The 17,553-nt window shown below is 36.5% G+C and overlaps 1 protein-coding gene across 1 annotated transcript in view; it reads right to left on the bottom strand.

Moving 5' to 3' along the window:
* Positions 1–17,268, bottom strand: part of KCNH8 (potassium voltage-gated channel subfamily H member 8) — a 386,460-nt gene extending 369,192 nt beyond the window's left edge. Inside the window, exon 1 of the mRNA XM_046003267.1 lies at positions 17,193–17,268. Within this exon, the coding sequence (XP_045859223.1) occupies positions 17,193–17,268 (76 nt within the window). The remainder of the gene's footprint in view (positions 1–17,192) is intronic.
* Between the last annotated feature and the right edge of the window lie 285 nt (positions 17,269–17,553).

Genomic DNA, 17,553 nt, shown 5'->3' with positions numbered 1-17,553 from the left:
GAGTGGAGAGCCCAATGCAGGGCTCGATCCCAGAACCCGGAGATGATGACCTGAGCCAAAGGTATATGCTTAACTGACTAAGCCATCCAGGTGGCCTACCACATCCTTACCAACACTTGTTTCTTGTGTTGTTAATTTCAGCCATTCTGGCAGGTGGGAAGTGGTATCTCATTGTGATTTTCATTTGTATTTCCCTGATGATGAGTGACATTGAGCATCTTTTCATGTGTCTGTCAGCCATCTGGATGTCTTCCTTGGAAAAGTGTCTATTCATGTCTTCTGCCTATTTCTTACCTGAATTATTTGTTTCTTGAGGGCTAAGGTTGGTAAATTCTTTATACACTTAGGATACTAAACATTTATCAGATACATCCTTTGCAAATATTTTTCCCATTCGGTGGGCTACCTTTTAGTTTTGTTGATTACTTCCTTCACTATGCAGAAGTTTTGATCTTGATGAAGTCCCAACAGTTCATTTTTGCTTTTGTTTCCCTTGCCTCTGGCAACATGTCTAATAAGAAAATGCTAAGACCGAGGTCAAAGAGGTTTCTTGCTATGTTATCCTCTATGATTTTGATGGTTTCCTGTCTCAAGTTTAGGTCTTTCATCCATTTTGAATTTATTTTGTATGGTGTAAGAAAATGGTCGGGTTTCATTCTTTTGCATGTTGCTGTCCAGTTTTTCCAGCACCATTTGTTGAAGAGACTGTCTCTTCTCCATTATATATCCTTTCCCACTTTGTCAAAGATTAGTTGACCTTTTAGTTATGGGTCCATTTCTGAGTTTTTCTATTCTGTTCCATTGATCTGTGTGTCTGTTTTTGTGTCACTACCATACTGTCTTGACGACTACAGCTTATAATATAATATAGCTTGAAATCCAGAATTATGAAGCCTCCAGTTCTTTTTTTCTTTTTCAGGAATGCTTGGGTATTCAGTGTCTTTTGTTGTTCCATGCAAATTTTAGGATTATTTCTTATAGCTCTGTGAAAAATGCTGGTAGTATTTTGATAGGGATTGCATTAAATGTGTAATTGCTTTGGGTGGAATAGACACTTTAATGATGTTTGTTCTTCCATTCCATAGCACAGAATGCTTTTCCATTTTTTGTGTCCTCTTTGATTTCTTTCATAACTGTTCTGTAGTTTTCAGAGTGCAGACCTTTTACCTCTTTAGTTATGTTTATTGCTAGATACTTAATTGTTTTGGGTGCAGTTGCAAATAGGATCGATTCCTCGATTTCTTTTTCTGCGGCTTCGTTATTGGTGAATAGAAATGCACAAAATTTCCACACGTTGATTTTATATCTTGTGACTTTGCCAAATTCATGTAACAGTTCTAGCAATTTTGTGGTAGAGTCTCAAGTACACAATCTCACCTTCACCCAAAAGAGCTAAAAAAGGAACAGCAAATAAAGCCTAAAGCCAGAAGAAGAAGAGATATAATGAAGATTAGACCAGAAATAAATGATATGGAAACAAATTTTAAAAAGTAGAACAGATCAACAAAACTAAAAGCTGATTCTGTGAAAGAATTAATAAAAGTGATAAGCCTCTAGCCAGACCTATCAAAAAGAAAAAAGAAAGGACCCAAGTAGATAAAGTCATGAATGAAAGAGATCATACCACCACCACAGAAATATAAAAGAACAGTATGAGAAATTATATGCCAAAAGACTGGGCAATCTGGAAGAAATGGACAAATTCCTAGAAACTTACAAACGACCAAAACTGAAACAGGAAGAAATAGAAAATTGGAACAGACCCATAACAGCAAAGAAATTGAAGCAGTAATCAAAAATCTCCCAACAAACAAAAGCCCTGCGCCAGATGGCTTCCCAGGGAAAGTCTACCAGGCATTTAAACAAGAGTTAATACCTATTCTTTTCACACTATTTCAAAAAATAGAAATGGAAGGGAAACTTCCAAACTCATTCTACAAAGCCAGCATTACCTTGATTCCAAAACCAGACATAGACTCCACTAAAAAAGAGAATGACAGGCAAATATCCCTGATGAACATGGGTGCAAAAATTCTCAACAAGATACTAGCAAATCAAACCCAATAGTATGTTAAAAGTATTCATCACCATAGTCAAGTGGGATTTATTCCTGGGCTGCAGGGATGGTTCAATATCACAAGTCAGTCAATGTGATACACCACATTAATAAAACAAAGCATAATAACCATGTGATTCTATCAACAGATGCAGAAAAGGCATTTGACAAAGCATAGCAACCATTCTTGATTTAAAAAAAAAAAAATCCCTCAACAGAGTAGGGATAGATGGAACATACATCAACATATGTGAATGACCCACAGTTAATATCATCCTTAATGGGGAAAAACTGAGAGCCTTTCTTCTGTGGTCAGGAACAAGACAGGGATATCCAATCTCCCCATTACTAACACAGTACTGGAAGTCTTAGCCTCAGCAATTAGACAACAAAAAGAAATAAAAGGCTCCAAACTGGCAAGGAAGAAGTCAAACATCCACTATTTGCAGACGACATGATACTCTATGTAGAAAACCTGAAAGACTCCACCAAAGACTCAAATAGTTTAAAATTCTGACTGATGGTGGCAGTAAAAAGAGAAACCATGCACTGCCATACCAAATATCTTCCAGCATTTAACATCATATATCATGTAGTATAACTACTATAACAAATTCCTCATATATAAAAGTAGCTGGCAGGGGCACCAGGGTGGCTCAGTGGGTTAAAGCCTCTGCCTTCGGCTCAGGTCATGATCCCAGGGTCCTGGGATCGAGCCCGGCATCGGGCTCTCTGCTTAGCAGGGAGCCTGCTTCCTCTTCTCTCTCTCTCTGCCTGCCTCTGTCTACTTGTGATCTCTGTCTGTCAAATGAATAAATAAAATCTTAAAAAAAAAAAAGTAGCTGGCAATTTTGACTACTATAGCTTCTTAGTAATTGATAGAATATCATTGGTTTTTTTGACACAAAAATGAATTATACATACACACCACCAAGTCCAAGCACATTTCTGCTTCATACATTTTTCATGTTCAATAAATATTGTTTTTACTGTGACACTATGCCTTTGCCAAAATTTACATTTCTCCTGTCACCAAGTAAGTAACTTTATTGTTAATGATCCATTTACTTGAATTTACAATGACATTTATAATAATGTATGATTCATCTTCTATAGAATAAACTGAAAAGCTTTACTTGTATCTGTGAATTAGATACAAAACTCAAGCATTATTAAAATTAACTTATTTTCCATCAAAAACTCTCATGGTATTAATACTTGCTAAGTTCTTCTGCAATTCAAATAATACATTAAATATTGTTGTGTCACTTTTTCTATATATATAAGAAAACAAAATCAAAACTGAATGAAATTTGTAACAATAAAATACAACAAACTACTGATACATGCAAAAAAAAAATTACAAAAGCATTATGCTAAGTGAAAGATGCCAAACCAAAAAAAAATACAATATATCCTGTAATTTCATTACTATTATATTCTAGAAAGGCAAAACCATAAGGATGGAAAACAGATTAATTGTTACTAGGAAGTAGAAGTGGAGGGAGGGTATTTGAACTTTGAGAGCGAAAATACTGTTCTAAATCTTCATTGTGCTGGGTGGTTATATGACTGTATACATTTTGCAAAATTCACTAAACTATACATTTAAATGGAGTGATTTTACTATATGCAAATTATACCATTATAAACCCTACCCCCAAAAAGGAAGAAAAATGAATGAAATTCATTTAGAAGAGCAGCTCTTTGATCTATGTGAAAAATCATGCTTGACAGAGCAGTATGTGAAAGATACTTTCTGCAGAATGAACATTATTTACAAACATGGTCTTCCTAAAATTAGCTACTAATTGTTTTTAAGCCGGCCAAGTGCCCCTCAGCTACTAATTTTTAAATAAATGGTGATGTTTATTCAGCAGATATGTTGCTTCTGATTTTAAAGTGGTCAGTGCTACTGCCCCAATGTGGGCACCCATGACAGATATAAACATCAACATTTTCTTCCATTTATACACTTATCATCCACTTTCTTTAGAAATGGGAATTCAGGGGCGCCTGGGTGGCTCAGTGGGTTAAAGCCTCTGCCTTCGGCTCAGGTCATGATCCCAGGGTCCTGGGATGGAGCCCCACGTCCGGCTCTCTGCTCTGCAGGGAGCCTGCTTCCTCCTCTCTCTCTGCCTGCCTCTCTGCCTAGTTGTGATTTCTCTCTGTCAAATAAATAAAATATTAAAAAAAAAAAAAAGAAATGGGAATTCAGTATTTCATTAAACGTGTTTTTTTTATTTTTGTGAGGTCACTGATGCCTCAAAAACTTTTAAATCTACCAAAAATAGATATATTCTACTTAAATTTCATTGTACACCCAAATGATAATTTCCTATGTTTCCTACTGACTCTGCTAATGTATCGCGTAGTATCATGCATTTCACAGGCCTTGGTCCTACTGCATAGTATACAATGCACGTGTTGTGCTAGGAAAAGATATTTGTGTGTGTGTTCATATAAATCTATATACACACAGAGTATTATTAAATATTTTGTATGTTGAAAGTGTTGGCATAAGAGATATGTATTATTGTTGGCATTTTTCATTTTTTTTTAAGATTTTATTTATTTATTTGACAGACAGAGATCACAAGTAGGCAGAGAGGCAGGCAGAGAGAGGGGGGAAGCAGGCTCCCTGCTGAGGAGAGAGCCCAATGCGGGACTTGATCCCAGGACTCTGAGATCATGACCCAAGCCAAAGGCAGAGGCTTAACCCACTGAGCCACCCAGGTGCCCCTGGCATTTTTCAGACTTAAATACACATTAAAGTAACACCTATTTTCACTACACAGATGCCTGAGACATTAGTAGACAAGGCTATAGTCAAAACCTATAAGAACTAATAGAGATGTACCAGCTCATTTTGACTTATTTGAATGCAATGATTAATACTGATACTTTATTAACAATGAAAAAATTGTGCAAATGCTAACCTAAATGGGACTATATTCATAACCACAAATACGGATGTGTGAGTACCCCACCAAAATTCAGCAATACACATATACGAAAAGAGAAAATTAATGTCAATATTATACACACACACATACATGTATGTGTGTGGATTTGTGTGTGTGTGCTTCCAGTGTAAAAATTCTAAATAAAACATGGTAGAATCCAGTAACATGGTCAAATAACATTTATTGAAAGAATACAAGGATAGTTCAATTGAATTTATTATATTAATTGATTCAATAAGAAACACTGAATTACTTGATGAAAAGCCAATTTATAAAACTGATTAATAAAATAGGGATATATAACAAATTCTCTTAATAAAGTGGAAATATATAATAAAATATCTATCTCTCAAACTAAAAGCCAGAAAAATAGTTATTAGAAAAACACTAAAATAATTTCCATTGAAAGTCAGGAACAGGAAGGATTTTCTTAACCATTACAATTTTTAATAGTGTTTATAATCTGTATAATATGAACCAAAGCAATTAGACAATAGAAAAAATTAAGGGAACAAAATATAGGAGTTGTAAAAATTGGAAACAAACAAGAAAAATTTTTATTATTTGAAGACAGTATTATTTCTCATACCCCCAAAACCCTAAGAAACCAACTGAAAAATTATTGCAAAGGATAACAGAAACTCAGCAAGCTGGCTAGTTAAAAAAAAAATAAATAGTAACACATAGGAATCAATAGCCTTCAAATAAACAAACATAACTGAATCAGAAAAATGAAATGGTTGTACAAAAGACTCCATTTTACATAGAACTCCAAAGATGAAATATCTAGGAATAAAATAAGTAAGAAATGTCCAAGAACTTTATTGAAAAACCCCTTAAAAGATATAAATGACAGAAACACACAAGTTTTTGATACCAATTTTTGGCATCATAAAAATATCATGTTTCCTACAGATTATGTTAAAAATACCAACAACTATTTTTTAGCTAGAGAATCTGATTCTTAAATTCCTAGGTACTTCCAAATAAGTTATTAGTCAAGTAAAAAGTTTCTGGGGAAAATAGTGAAATAAGAGTTTTATCTTATTTTATTTTATTTTTAAAGATCTTATTTATTTATTTGACAGAGAGAGAGACAGCAAGAGAAGGAATACAAGCAGGGGGAATGGGAGAGGAAGAAGCAGGCTTCCCCACTGAACAGGCAGCCCAATCCAGGGCTCAATCCCGGGACCCTGGAATCACAACCTGAGCCAAAGGCAGATGCTCAACAACTGAGCCACTCAGCTGCCCTGAAATAAGAATTGTAACACATATCATAAAATTCCTATAATTAAAACTGTGGTACTAATGCAAAGAAAAAGATAGATGAGTGTAATAAGATTGAAAGTCATAAAATAGAAAAATTACATATAGAGCTATAGAATATTATCTATATGCACACAGGAATACAGAATATAAAATGATAAACTAGACATCTCAAATAAGCACAGAAAAGATGAATTACTGAATAATGTTGGGAAAATGGATAGGCATCTAAAAGAATAAATTTTGATCCCTACATCATATTCAATAGATCAAACTGCAGAACTTATTAAAGGAGGAGAACAAATTTGAACGTACAAAATTAAATGGTAAAGCACTTGTAGGATATTTTTTTAAAATAAGCTTAGTATGGAAAATACCTCTCTAAGCATGACAAAAAACACACAATACGGAAAACTGATTAATTCATCTATATAAAAATAAAAAGACCAAAATTGGAAACAAAACCATATACAATTCTCTTTACTAATAAAATATTCATTTTGGGGGCACCTGCGTGGCTCAATCAGTTGAGCGTCTGTCTTGGCTCAGGTCATGCTTCTGGGGTCCTGGGATGGAGCCCCAATTCTCTGTCTGCCCCTTCCCACTCACCACCCCCTCCTGTTTTCTCTCTCTCTCTCTTTCTCTCACAAAAATACATAAAATGTTCAAAAATGTATTCATTTTAGGGGACCTAGGTGGCTCAGTCTTTAAGCATCCACCTTCGACTCAGATCATGATCCCAGAGGCCTGGAATCCGCCCCACATCAGACTCCTTGCTCCCCAGGAGGCCTGCTTCTCCCTCCCCCGCTCCCCTTGTTTGTGTTCCCTCTCTCCTTGTCTCTCTCTTTGTCAAATAAATAAACAAATAAATAAATAAATAAATAAATGTATTCATTTTGTTACTATATTAAAAAACTCATAGAGAATACCAATAATCCAATTAATAAAGGGCAATGAACACGGACAAACAACACCCAGAAAAGGAAATTCAGTAGACATTAAATATATTAAACAATGTTGAATTTCACTTACAGAAAACAAATGTACATTTTAAAATTATAATAGGAAGTCACTTTTTATCTTAAATTCAAAAGTAATTTAAGTGATGGGATTAAAACAAATATACTGAAATGTTCTGCAAATATTAGTTACTAGTACTACCTTTCAAATAATTGTATAACTTTTGGTTTCTTTTAACCAAAAATACACTAGACAATATGGAGCACTGTACAGATGGACAAGAGTCCTCAGTGATTATTAATTCTAAAGTCTGAATCCACATACTGTTTGTAAGAGGGCAACATGACATCTTTTCAGATGACTGAAATGTAACCTAACCAAAGATGTACCAAATTAATACAATACAAAAGCTGCAGTCCCAAGACATGAAATCTTTTCCACCATTTATAGAATCATAATAGAAACATTTATTTAGGCATGAAGGTCAAAAATATTTCCACTTTTGTCTTCTACATTATTCTCTCCACTGAAGAAATAACCAGAACACCACAATTAAGGGCAAGTCTACTTGTCAAACTGGGTGTTTTGATATTTTGATAACATGTGAACATCTTATGTGGATCCTTTTTTCTAGGAAATCAAACAAAAACATGGAAAGACTGATAAGTTCTCTGGTCTCAGATCCTTCTAGTTCAATAACTAGAATGAGAACCTCATTTGGACTGACAAGTACAATAAGGAAGCCCACCCAAAAGACTTAACAGAACAAAAGAAAACATGAAAAGAAAGATCTTTAGATTACATTTGCAAGTTGGAGAGCTAGGTACCTTATTTCTTCCTGTAAAGTCTTTGCAGAGAATAGGTAAATGATCTCTGTTGAAAGACGTCAACAATACCTGACAGTGGAGAATATATTTATCCCAATAAAAGCAGACTCAAAATAGGTAGAAGAATTTCTTCTGTAAGATGCTAACAAGGTAAAAACACAAAATGATGTCACTATAATAGCTATGAGAATTAGAATATCTTCTATAGAAAGATTAGCCTGACAATAAAAGAATCACAAGTTCTAAAATCAGCAAATTCAAAGAACCAAAATCGCAAAGAAAATGGATTTCTTTATTTTTTTAAAAAATGGACAGTAGATTTTCTTTGATGAGCAGAACTGCTTTGCACAGTGAATGCATTAAGTAGTTCCAGACATGAGTCTTAAATACTAATCTAAAAACATTCTTTAACTGACAAGTACTTAAAGCATAATATATCAAAAGAAAAAAAAACAGGGTATACTAGAAATGGCTAAAAACTTTAAAGCAGAAAATCTTTTTGCAAGAGTTAGAAACTAGAAATGATACCACAGATTGCCCTAGTTTGTTTTTACTTGCTATAAAAAACACATTTTAAAAGCAGTGTGATATAGTAGAAAAATCACAGGCTATAGTAGAAAAATCACAGGCTAGTGTGATAACATACAAAAATGCTGAGTTCGAGTTTTGTCATCTGTAACAAAAAGGGGGACTGCCTTCCCCCTTGCTGGGCTGTAGGGTTGTGTAAGAACAAATAAAGCACCAGCATGGTATACAGAATATATGCAGACATGCCCAAAATGGTAGCCACTATTATCATTAAACTTTAATGAAAGAAATGAGTACTCGAACCATGTGAAAATGAGGTACTGGAAACCAGTCTAGAATTATGCTTCAAAACTAAAGCTAAACAACATAATACTGAATCAAAGGAAAACCAGTTAGCGTCAAAGGGAAATAAAGACAATGACTGCACAACCCTAGCCTTCAAGGAGTTTGCAATTCTTTTACGCAAAGAATCACTTAACTGAGCAATGACTTTGTTCCAAGCTAAGTCTGAGCAAGGGGGATTCAAAGGAATAAAGACATAGTCAGGACTTGAAGGAACTGAACACTGAAATATGAAAGAAAGCCTATCATCAGAACATAAGTGAGTGGGCAAGATCACGTGGAAGCAGAGAACAAATGGCACCCAACTCGACTTGGAGCGTCACAGAAAAAGTTTAGATACAAGGCAACCCTCAGGATAGCTCTTGAAAAAAACAAAGCATCTTGCTCGTCAAGTGACCAGCAGAGGCCCAGAGACCAGAAACAGCAGGGGATTCAGGGTGAGTATGTCTGCAGTCTGGGAGACAATGGTTTGAAAAGATTCTGCAGAATCATCTTGGGGTCATATGACACTAAGGACGTTGGACATTCTCCAAGAGGTAGCAGGGAGCTGATGGGTGGCTTTAAATAGGAGAGTTAAATGATTAAATCATACCGCTTTTATCGGAAATCACTCTAGGGACGACTTAGGCTGAAGGGTGGGGGTAAGCAGGATAAAGGCCGATGGTCACAGGGATCCAGGGAGATTACGGTTACAACTGTGTAGGTAAGAAACAGAGGAACCAAACTTAAAAAAGCAAGGAACAGGAGGTGAGGAGTCAGATTAGGGCATTTCTAAAGGAAAATCTCAAAGACCTGATAACCAATTAGATGTGTGGGCAGTCGAGGGCGACTCAGATTTCTAGCTTGGAGAAATGGGTGGGTGGTGATGCCAATAATGGAGCCAGGAAACCTAAGAAGACAAATAGGCTTCATAGGCTAGGAAAGATGACTAGCTCATTTGGGGACATGTGAATTTTGAAGGGTTTAAGGGAGATAGATAGTGCATTAACGGCTATGAAGGAAAACCAAAATATACCTTCCAGGGAATTTATAACCCAAGAATTATATTTGACTGTTTGAATTACTGAGAAAGCTCTTCAGTTGCTCCAGTTGCTAAATATGAACTATGTCACAGGTAAAGTTGAAGTCTCATCTTTTTTGTTTGTAGGCTCTGCTAAACCAAAATGGATTTAAAACTTAGCATTTAGACTATCTCAGCAAATATACATTGCCAGGGTGAACCCTACTATCTCTGCAGTGGTTGCAATTCTGTACCTTTTACCATTGGCATTTCTCCAGTCAACTTCACTAGGACTGAGTGCTAGCACACCCTCTATTCTTTTTCTTCTCCACAGGCACAGTTTTATAGTATAACACAGCCCTGGAGGAGAAGCGTACTCAGCTGTGCGGTCAGAAATCAATCTCTCCCTTTCCTAAGAGATAAAAGTTAGCTCCCTGGGCAAAGCAGACATTTGTAAGAAAATGAAGAATACATCAATCCACTGCATTCTCTGGAACCCTTGTCAAAGTGTAAAAGCATTTTTAGAAGAGAAAGTAAGAGGAAACTTCCTAGGTATCAAGGTGGGCATTTCTCTTGCATTACACGTCAACCTGTGGAATACAGAAAGGTTGAGAGTTTCTAGGCACAGATGGCACCATACTCTCTTACAAAGATGCGAATCCACCACCTCCAATGGCTTACTAAGACTATGTACTCTGACTTTAAAGACATTCCATGTCCCACCTAACTGACTTCCCATTCTCCTCTTGCCTCTACCTTTTGCCATTCACGCCCCCTAAAATACTTCAAGAAGCCCCTCTTTTAGCTTCAATGACAATGCAACACAAATTAGCAGAGTGAACAGATATCATCTTTGCCCTTATCATATCTGAGCCAATCATTCCCACCCAGAAGCCATTCATTATATAAAACCCTCCCAGATCATTCACCCACAGAAATTATTCCTGTCTCGTCCAGGTTTGCACAGCCTCTTGCCTGTATTTCCTGAATATTCTTATCCCTTTCCAACCTATACTAATTTTTGCATACATTTATCATCTTCTTTGAGAAAAGGGCAAGACTGATTTATTCCAAAGATCCTAGCATAATGGCTTTGTATATAGACAGTGTTGATTAAATACTATTGAAGAAATGACTGATTATTGATGAATAAGGCAGAGATTTCATCAGGGGAACTGTATCATTCTAGAAGTACATTGAGTCTAGGATGTCCCAGAAACTAGTAACTCAGGATCTTCAATGTATTTCTCGTGCTAGAAGAGGGTTCATGCCATAGCCTTTGGTCTACAGGTGATACTAAAAGCCAGAGCATAGGAAAAATATATTATGAGCATAACTTCCATTTTTAACACATTAGCTACCAATTTTCCTATATATAATGATGTCAAAACAAAATTATCAAGTATTTTAAAGACTACATAATAGAACTTTTCTTATTATTTGTGTATTTCACTCATCAAAAGAAATAAACATATGTCTGATAAAGACATAAATCCAAGTCCTATAAATCAAACTCTTTGTTCACTGCACAGAAGTTATGAGAACCACTGTGATAAAGCCTTTGCAGTGTAAAGAATTCATCTACAAAGTCAAAGAATGAGAATAAATAATTCCCTCCTCCCTCTTCTTTCTTCTCTCCTCTTTCTCCCTTTCCCTCTCATTATCTATACATAGGGAGCACCCTGTTAAGAGACTGGGATTAATACTCTGAAAACAATCCAACAGCTCCCACATTACTTCTAGACCAGAGAATTAAGAGTCTCTCAGAACGGCTGACTAAAATGAAGGAGACAAGTCGTACTAATGTACCATCTCCAGATGTGAAGCAAGATGGGAATCAACTTACTCCTTCCAGCAAGTTGGGCCTTATATTCACTAAGATTCCAGATGGAAACTCAGGAGGGTTTCATGCATACAGAATTTCAGAGTGTGTTTAATAAATCTACTTTTTAGAAGAACAAATGTGAGAACATCCAGTTTTGTATAATAATACAACAGTGCATAGCAACTGTATAGACAGTTTCAAGATGACCCCCAAGATTCCCAACTGCTTGTGCATACACTTTGTCTAATCCCTTTCTCTTGCCTATAGGCAGAACAGATGATTTTAGAGATGTGATTAAGATCCATAGTCAATTGACGGTGAGTTAATCAAAACGGAGATTATCCTGGCTGGACCTGACTTAGGCAAACTCTTAAAAGAGAGTCACTCCTTCCTCTGTGAAAGAGGCAAACCATAGGTTGTGAGAGGGCTAATGAGAGGACATGTGGCAACAACCTGAGGGAAACTGCTAGTTGCTGAGAAAAGTCCTTGGCTGACAGCAAGACAATAGAGACCTCAATCACAAACTGCAGGAATTAAATTCTGCTAACAACTACATGACCTTGGAAGAGGGCCTATAGCCCCAGCTAACGACTTATTTGCAGCCTTGTGAGACCCTAAGCAGAAGACCAACCTAACCCTTGCCTTGATGTCTGGCCTACAGAAAATGTAAGATAATAAGCCACAAAGTTTGTGGTAATTTACTACAGAGAAAAAGAAAACTGATAAGGAACTATCTCCCTAAACATGAACAATAAGAATAAAAGAGACTACAACTAGCATATAAAAAAATTCTTAAAGACTCTTTATAAACTTCTATTTCGGGAGAGATATCTCTAGAATGCTAGCTATTTCCTTGCATGTTTTCACGTAATAGCCTTTTACAGACAGACCCAAACATAATGGAGCTCATTCTTTTTTACTGGCTAAATGCCTTTGCTGGTATTCTTCAAACTACAACCCAGCAAAGACTTGGGAAGATCTCCAGTGTCCTACCTTATTCTTCTCCCTTCCAACAGCACTGGGTTCATCACCCTTCTAAGACTGTAATGTTAAGAGCTCTATGTTCCTTGATGAAAGCATGAAAGGAAAGATGGGGAAAAAAGAAGAAAGGAAAGATGAAAAGAAAAACCACTGCAGTTGCCCCTGTGAAGGAAGTATTTCAATTTTAACAAATTTCCTTGGGCCATTTTAAACAGGCTATACAGGAGGACATAAAATATATGCAAATATGAATGAGTGTCTAAGCTACTGTTATTCTGAATACTTTGACTGGAATCTCCTTGATAGAGTCCACTGGGTTACAAACTTCCTTTAAAGCTCAAATCTTGTCTTACTAATCCCAAAGGAGAAGTACTGACCAAATCGTGATAGGACTGGAAAATGTAGCCAAATATACACCTATGAAAATGTAGGCTAATATACCATTATGTTTGAAAATGGACACTTCCCTTTGAATGCTTTATATCCTCAAAAAAAGAAAAAAAAGTATTTTTCTCAAATGGTATCCCATGACAAATATTTATACTAAAAACTATTTTTAAAAATATATACTTATATGTTCTCTACTATACTTTATTTTGGCCAAATTAATACTTATGTGCTTAACACAAAAGTCTACTCAGAAAAGATTTTTTTTTTTTAATACGGTAAACATATAAAAAAACATGTAGGAAAAGTAAACTAGATACAGGTCATGATGTTAACACTTAGTATGTGAATGTGTCTATCTGCCTGTCTGTTTTAGATTGTTTCCAGTGAGAAGCGTGCCTACATGTGAGAAGTTTAAAAAAATTCATTGGCATTACTTTTTTGTCCTAAATAAGGCATACATATTCAATGTTTGCAAGTTTCTTAGTCTCATTGCACTTCAATTAAACACAAACCAGAAGAACATATTTCAGAAGTAAATGTATTTTAGAATAGTTTTATTTAAAAAGATTTCTATTCCAATATTTTTTTTAATTACACTGGATATGAAAAAAATTCTAATTAATGGCCCACAATTATCCTTCAATCCTGACAAAGAGCTCACTTCTTAAATATTACAAGGAATAACTATTATATAAAACAATAAAGTGTCATCAGATGATAAAATATATTATTAACTTCTTTTATGTTGCCTGTGATAATATTTCAACAGATAAATTAGGAAGATTATCTTATAAGCTTTTATTGTTATATACTTGTTTTTATCCCTGGGAGAAATTTTGAATGATGTTTTAAGTTTGATTATTTTCCATTATAGTATTAAGTCAGTAAGACTAGTAACATTGCATGGTGGTTAAGTTAGCAAGGTGGTTTACCAGGGCTACTGTTCATTCTCTTATTTTTTTCATCAGGATTACCCAATATAAAATAAAATAAGAAACTAAGATGACTATATAAGGTATAACTAACAAATAAGGCAATGTACCAAATAAACATATTACATTTTGAGTATTATAACATCATTCACTTTCTATAGAGTTTTTATTTGGGCAGGTGGCAATTTGGCAAATTTGAAACTTGCAAATTCTTTTGTCTTGCACAAGAGAAAAATAAAGAGAAAGAAGGATGATCATAGGAAGAGTTTCAGGGTAGTAATTACACTTAAAATTTTATAAACACAGAAGAGATAACACAATAAGATAAAATACTTAGCCAGGGAAATGGTATGTCCATGATTCTAGATACAGAAAAATCTGAAGCTAAAAATTTCTTTAAAGTATTTTTTAAGTTTCAGATTATTCAAGTCATCCTGCAATTCAAAAAAGAAGTAAATGGGAAAATACAATCTTCTTTCCTAGAGTGAAGTTTTTTGGGATGAGGAGTATTCATTAGATGTTGTAAACAAAACAAACAAAAAAGTCTTGCCAAAGTAAACCTTTACGTTACTCCTCCTTTTGCAATTTATTTCACTGATTTTCAGACTGATTTCATACAAAGTGGTTCCCTACAGGAATCCTCCAAACCCTATAGAGCACAGACCAAGCATATTCTCCAACAGTTTTAGGTTTTGGTCTTTGTTTTTGGTTTCTGTTTTCTAGATGCTGGTAGGTAATAATGGTCTTCCCAAATAAGAATCTAAAATTTCTCATCTTCCATTTTAGTTAACATTAATGCTTAGGATTTTGTTTGTAGGTTTGTTTTTTTTTAAGATTTTTTATTTATTTATTTGACAGACAGAGATCACAAGTAGGCAGAGAGAGAGAGGCAGAGGAAGCAGGCTCCCCGCCAAGCAGAGAGCCCAATGCAGGGCTCGATCCCAGGACCCTGGGATCATGACCTGAGCCGAAGGCAGAGGCTTTAACCCACTGAGCCACCCAGGCGCCCCTGTAGGTTTTTTTTTTTAAGGGAGCTATTCACTAGTACACCTATCTACATGCCCTCTGCTCATCAAATGTTACAGTGACATAAAGAGACAAAGGTATCTCATTCTGATGCTCCAAAGCCCTTCTCATTAGTAACTGATATCTAAATATATTGCTGCAGTTAATTCTCAGAGCTGTGCTGGGATGATTCACTACACTTTGCACTCCATTCAACTTTAAATGACGATGAGATAAGTAACTACCATTTACCAATAACCTCATTTTCAATAGATGCTTTTGGGATCCAGATTGAGAACCTTTGGGGTTTAAATCTGCAACTTCAAGAAGAAACATACGCATGAAACTAACCAGTTTCTAAGGTAATAATTAGTAGTACCCACATTTCCACATGCCTAAAGAAAGCAGTGGTGATTTTATGTGCTGTTCGGGTGGTGAAGGTAATGGCAGTGGCGGGGACTATAAGTTTTATTACAATATTTTCTCTTATTATTCAAAGAAGACACATTGTACTGCACTTCACCAATACTGTCTGACACATGTAGAATATAAAAGGGGAGAGAATGGTTAAAGCAAAAGTTAAAAACCCCACAAGAATATTCACACCTTTTACCCTGAGTAGGGTGGACATCAAAAATAAACATTGAAAAAATAAATAAACATGGGGTGCCTGGGTGGCTCAGGGGTTTAGGCCTCTGCCTTTGGCTCGGGTCGTGGTCTCAGGGTCCTGGGATCGAGCCCCGCATCGGGCTCTCTGCTCAGTGGGGAGCCTGTTTCTCCCTCTCTCTCTGCCTGCCTCTCTGCCTACTGTGACCTCTCTCTCTGTCAAATAAATAAATAAAATATTTTAAAAAAAGAAAAAATAAATAAATAAACAAACATTGAACAAAATCAAGTAAATTCTTCACTTCCCTCTCATGTAAACTTTTCCAACTATTCACAAAGCACAAAGCCCAGGACTTTCTTCCCACCATAACAGGAATGTGTCTATAGATGTAGAAATAGAATTAGATGTGCTCTTTCATGTCAGCTCCATGAAATATACCATCATAGTAAAAAATAATTATACTTGAACCACAGAAAAGCCTTTAGAATGAGTTCCTGAGTTTTGTGTAAGAGGCAGAAAAAGGAAAGATAGCACACAGAAGCAACATAAGGTAGGAAGAAGGTGGGGATGTTCATAGTGAAACCAACTGAGAGCATTTGTTAGGCGGAAAGTACATACTCCTAAGCCTGTTGGGAAGACCAGCGGGCCCTTAAAAAGGCTTGAGAAGCCTGGGAAGGAACGGGGACCTGACCGTGGTCCTGAAAAAGAACAACTTGCAGGTGATTATGAACAGTCTCCAAGCATACTCACAACACCATATCCTTGTTTTCAACTATAACTGAAACAAGCTAAACGTCCAATAATACGCCCTCAAAAAAATATGTCCAAACTTTCTCATATGATCAGCCTTTATAATGCCAGCTCTTCCCTCCCCATCAGTCTCTCCTAGGGTGTCAGGATAATTTCAGGATTGAGAGGTAGACTGTTCTAGCTAAAAAGCTGGAATTAATTTTCTGACAAACTCGCAACGCTTAGAATTCTACAGAAAGCTTACACTTGGCAATCATGATTCTAGTTTGCATTTCTTAAACTCTGATGGGAAATCATGCCTATCCGAAAGACCTCAAGGAAGGATGCTCCATAGAAGCATAACATTCCAAACTCATCCTATAATCTAGACAGCTTTGAAACTCTAGTAAGATAAGGTGGCAATTCACTAACATGGACATTCCCACTTTCACCTCATAAAATTAATTTTTAAAAATTTCATAAGGAGATACCGAAATACGGGTCCCACACTCAACACGGGCGTCAGTCTTTCTTCAGGCTCTTTTCTAGTTCTCACAAACCCAGGAAGTCAAGAGGGCCAACTACACCAATCCAAAGTGTTAATACTATGCTGAACCTTGGGTGGAAGGAAATTTCTCCGCACAAAAGACACCTTTGCAAAAACGGAACGAATTTCACTCCGCTGGTGGAAAAAAAGAAGGTTGGGAGGGAAAGTAATTTATACGTGAAAAATCATTCTCGGAAAATACCGTACAACTCGTCGAAGTGCAAGACTTACGTGTTCCGTCAAAACGGGTGGCGATGGTGTCGAGGAAGGTGTTCTGGGGCGCCAGTAATCCTTTCATAACCGGCATTTTTCCAGCGTGGTGTGAAATTCTCCATCAAAGTTTGTCCAGAAGGATGGCTCAAGAGGAAAGCGCCAAGAATGGAGAAGGGGAGCGCGCTGACGGCAGCTGAGGGGGACCTGGCGCGGTGCTGGGGCCGATCAGGGGGAGGAGGATGGAAGGAGAGCGGGAGCACGTTCCAGCCGCCGCTGCTCTGGCTGGAGCCTCTCGGCGAGCGCTTGGCGAGCCCGCCCCGCACCTCCGGACTCAGCCGGGCGCAGGCTCCCTCTCCTGCCTCCTCCACCTCCGCCAGCT

The sequence above is a fragment of the Meles meles genome, chromosome 4 (assembly GCF_922984935.1).
Source record: "Meles meles chromosome 4, mMelMel3.1 paternal haplotype, whole genome shotgun sequence".
NCBI classification, from domain to species: Eukaryota; Metazoa; Chordata; class Mammalia; order Carnivora; family Mustelidae; genus Meles; species Meles meles.
Note: the sequence above shows the minus strand (reverse complement) of the source record. Positions and strands in the feature narration are given on the sequence as shown.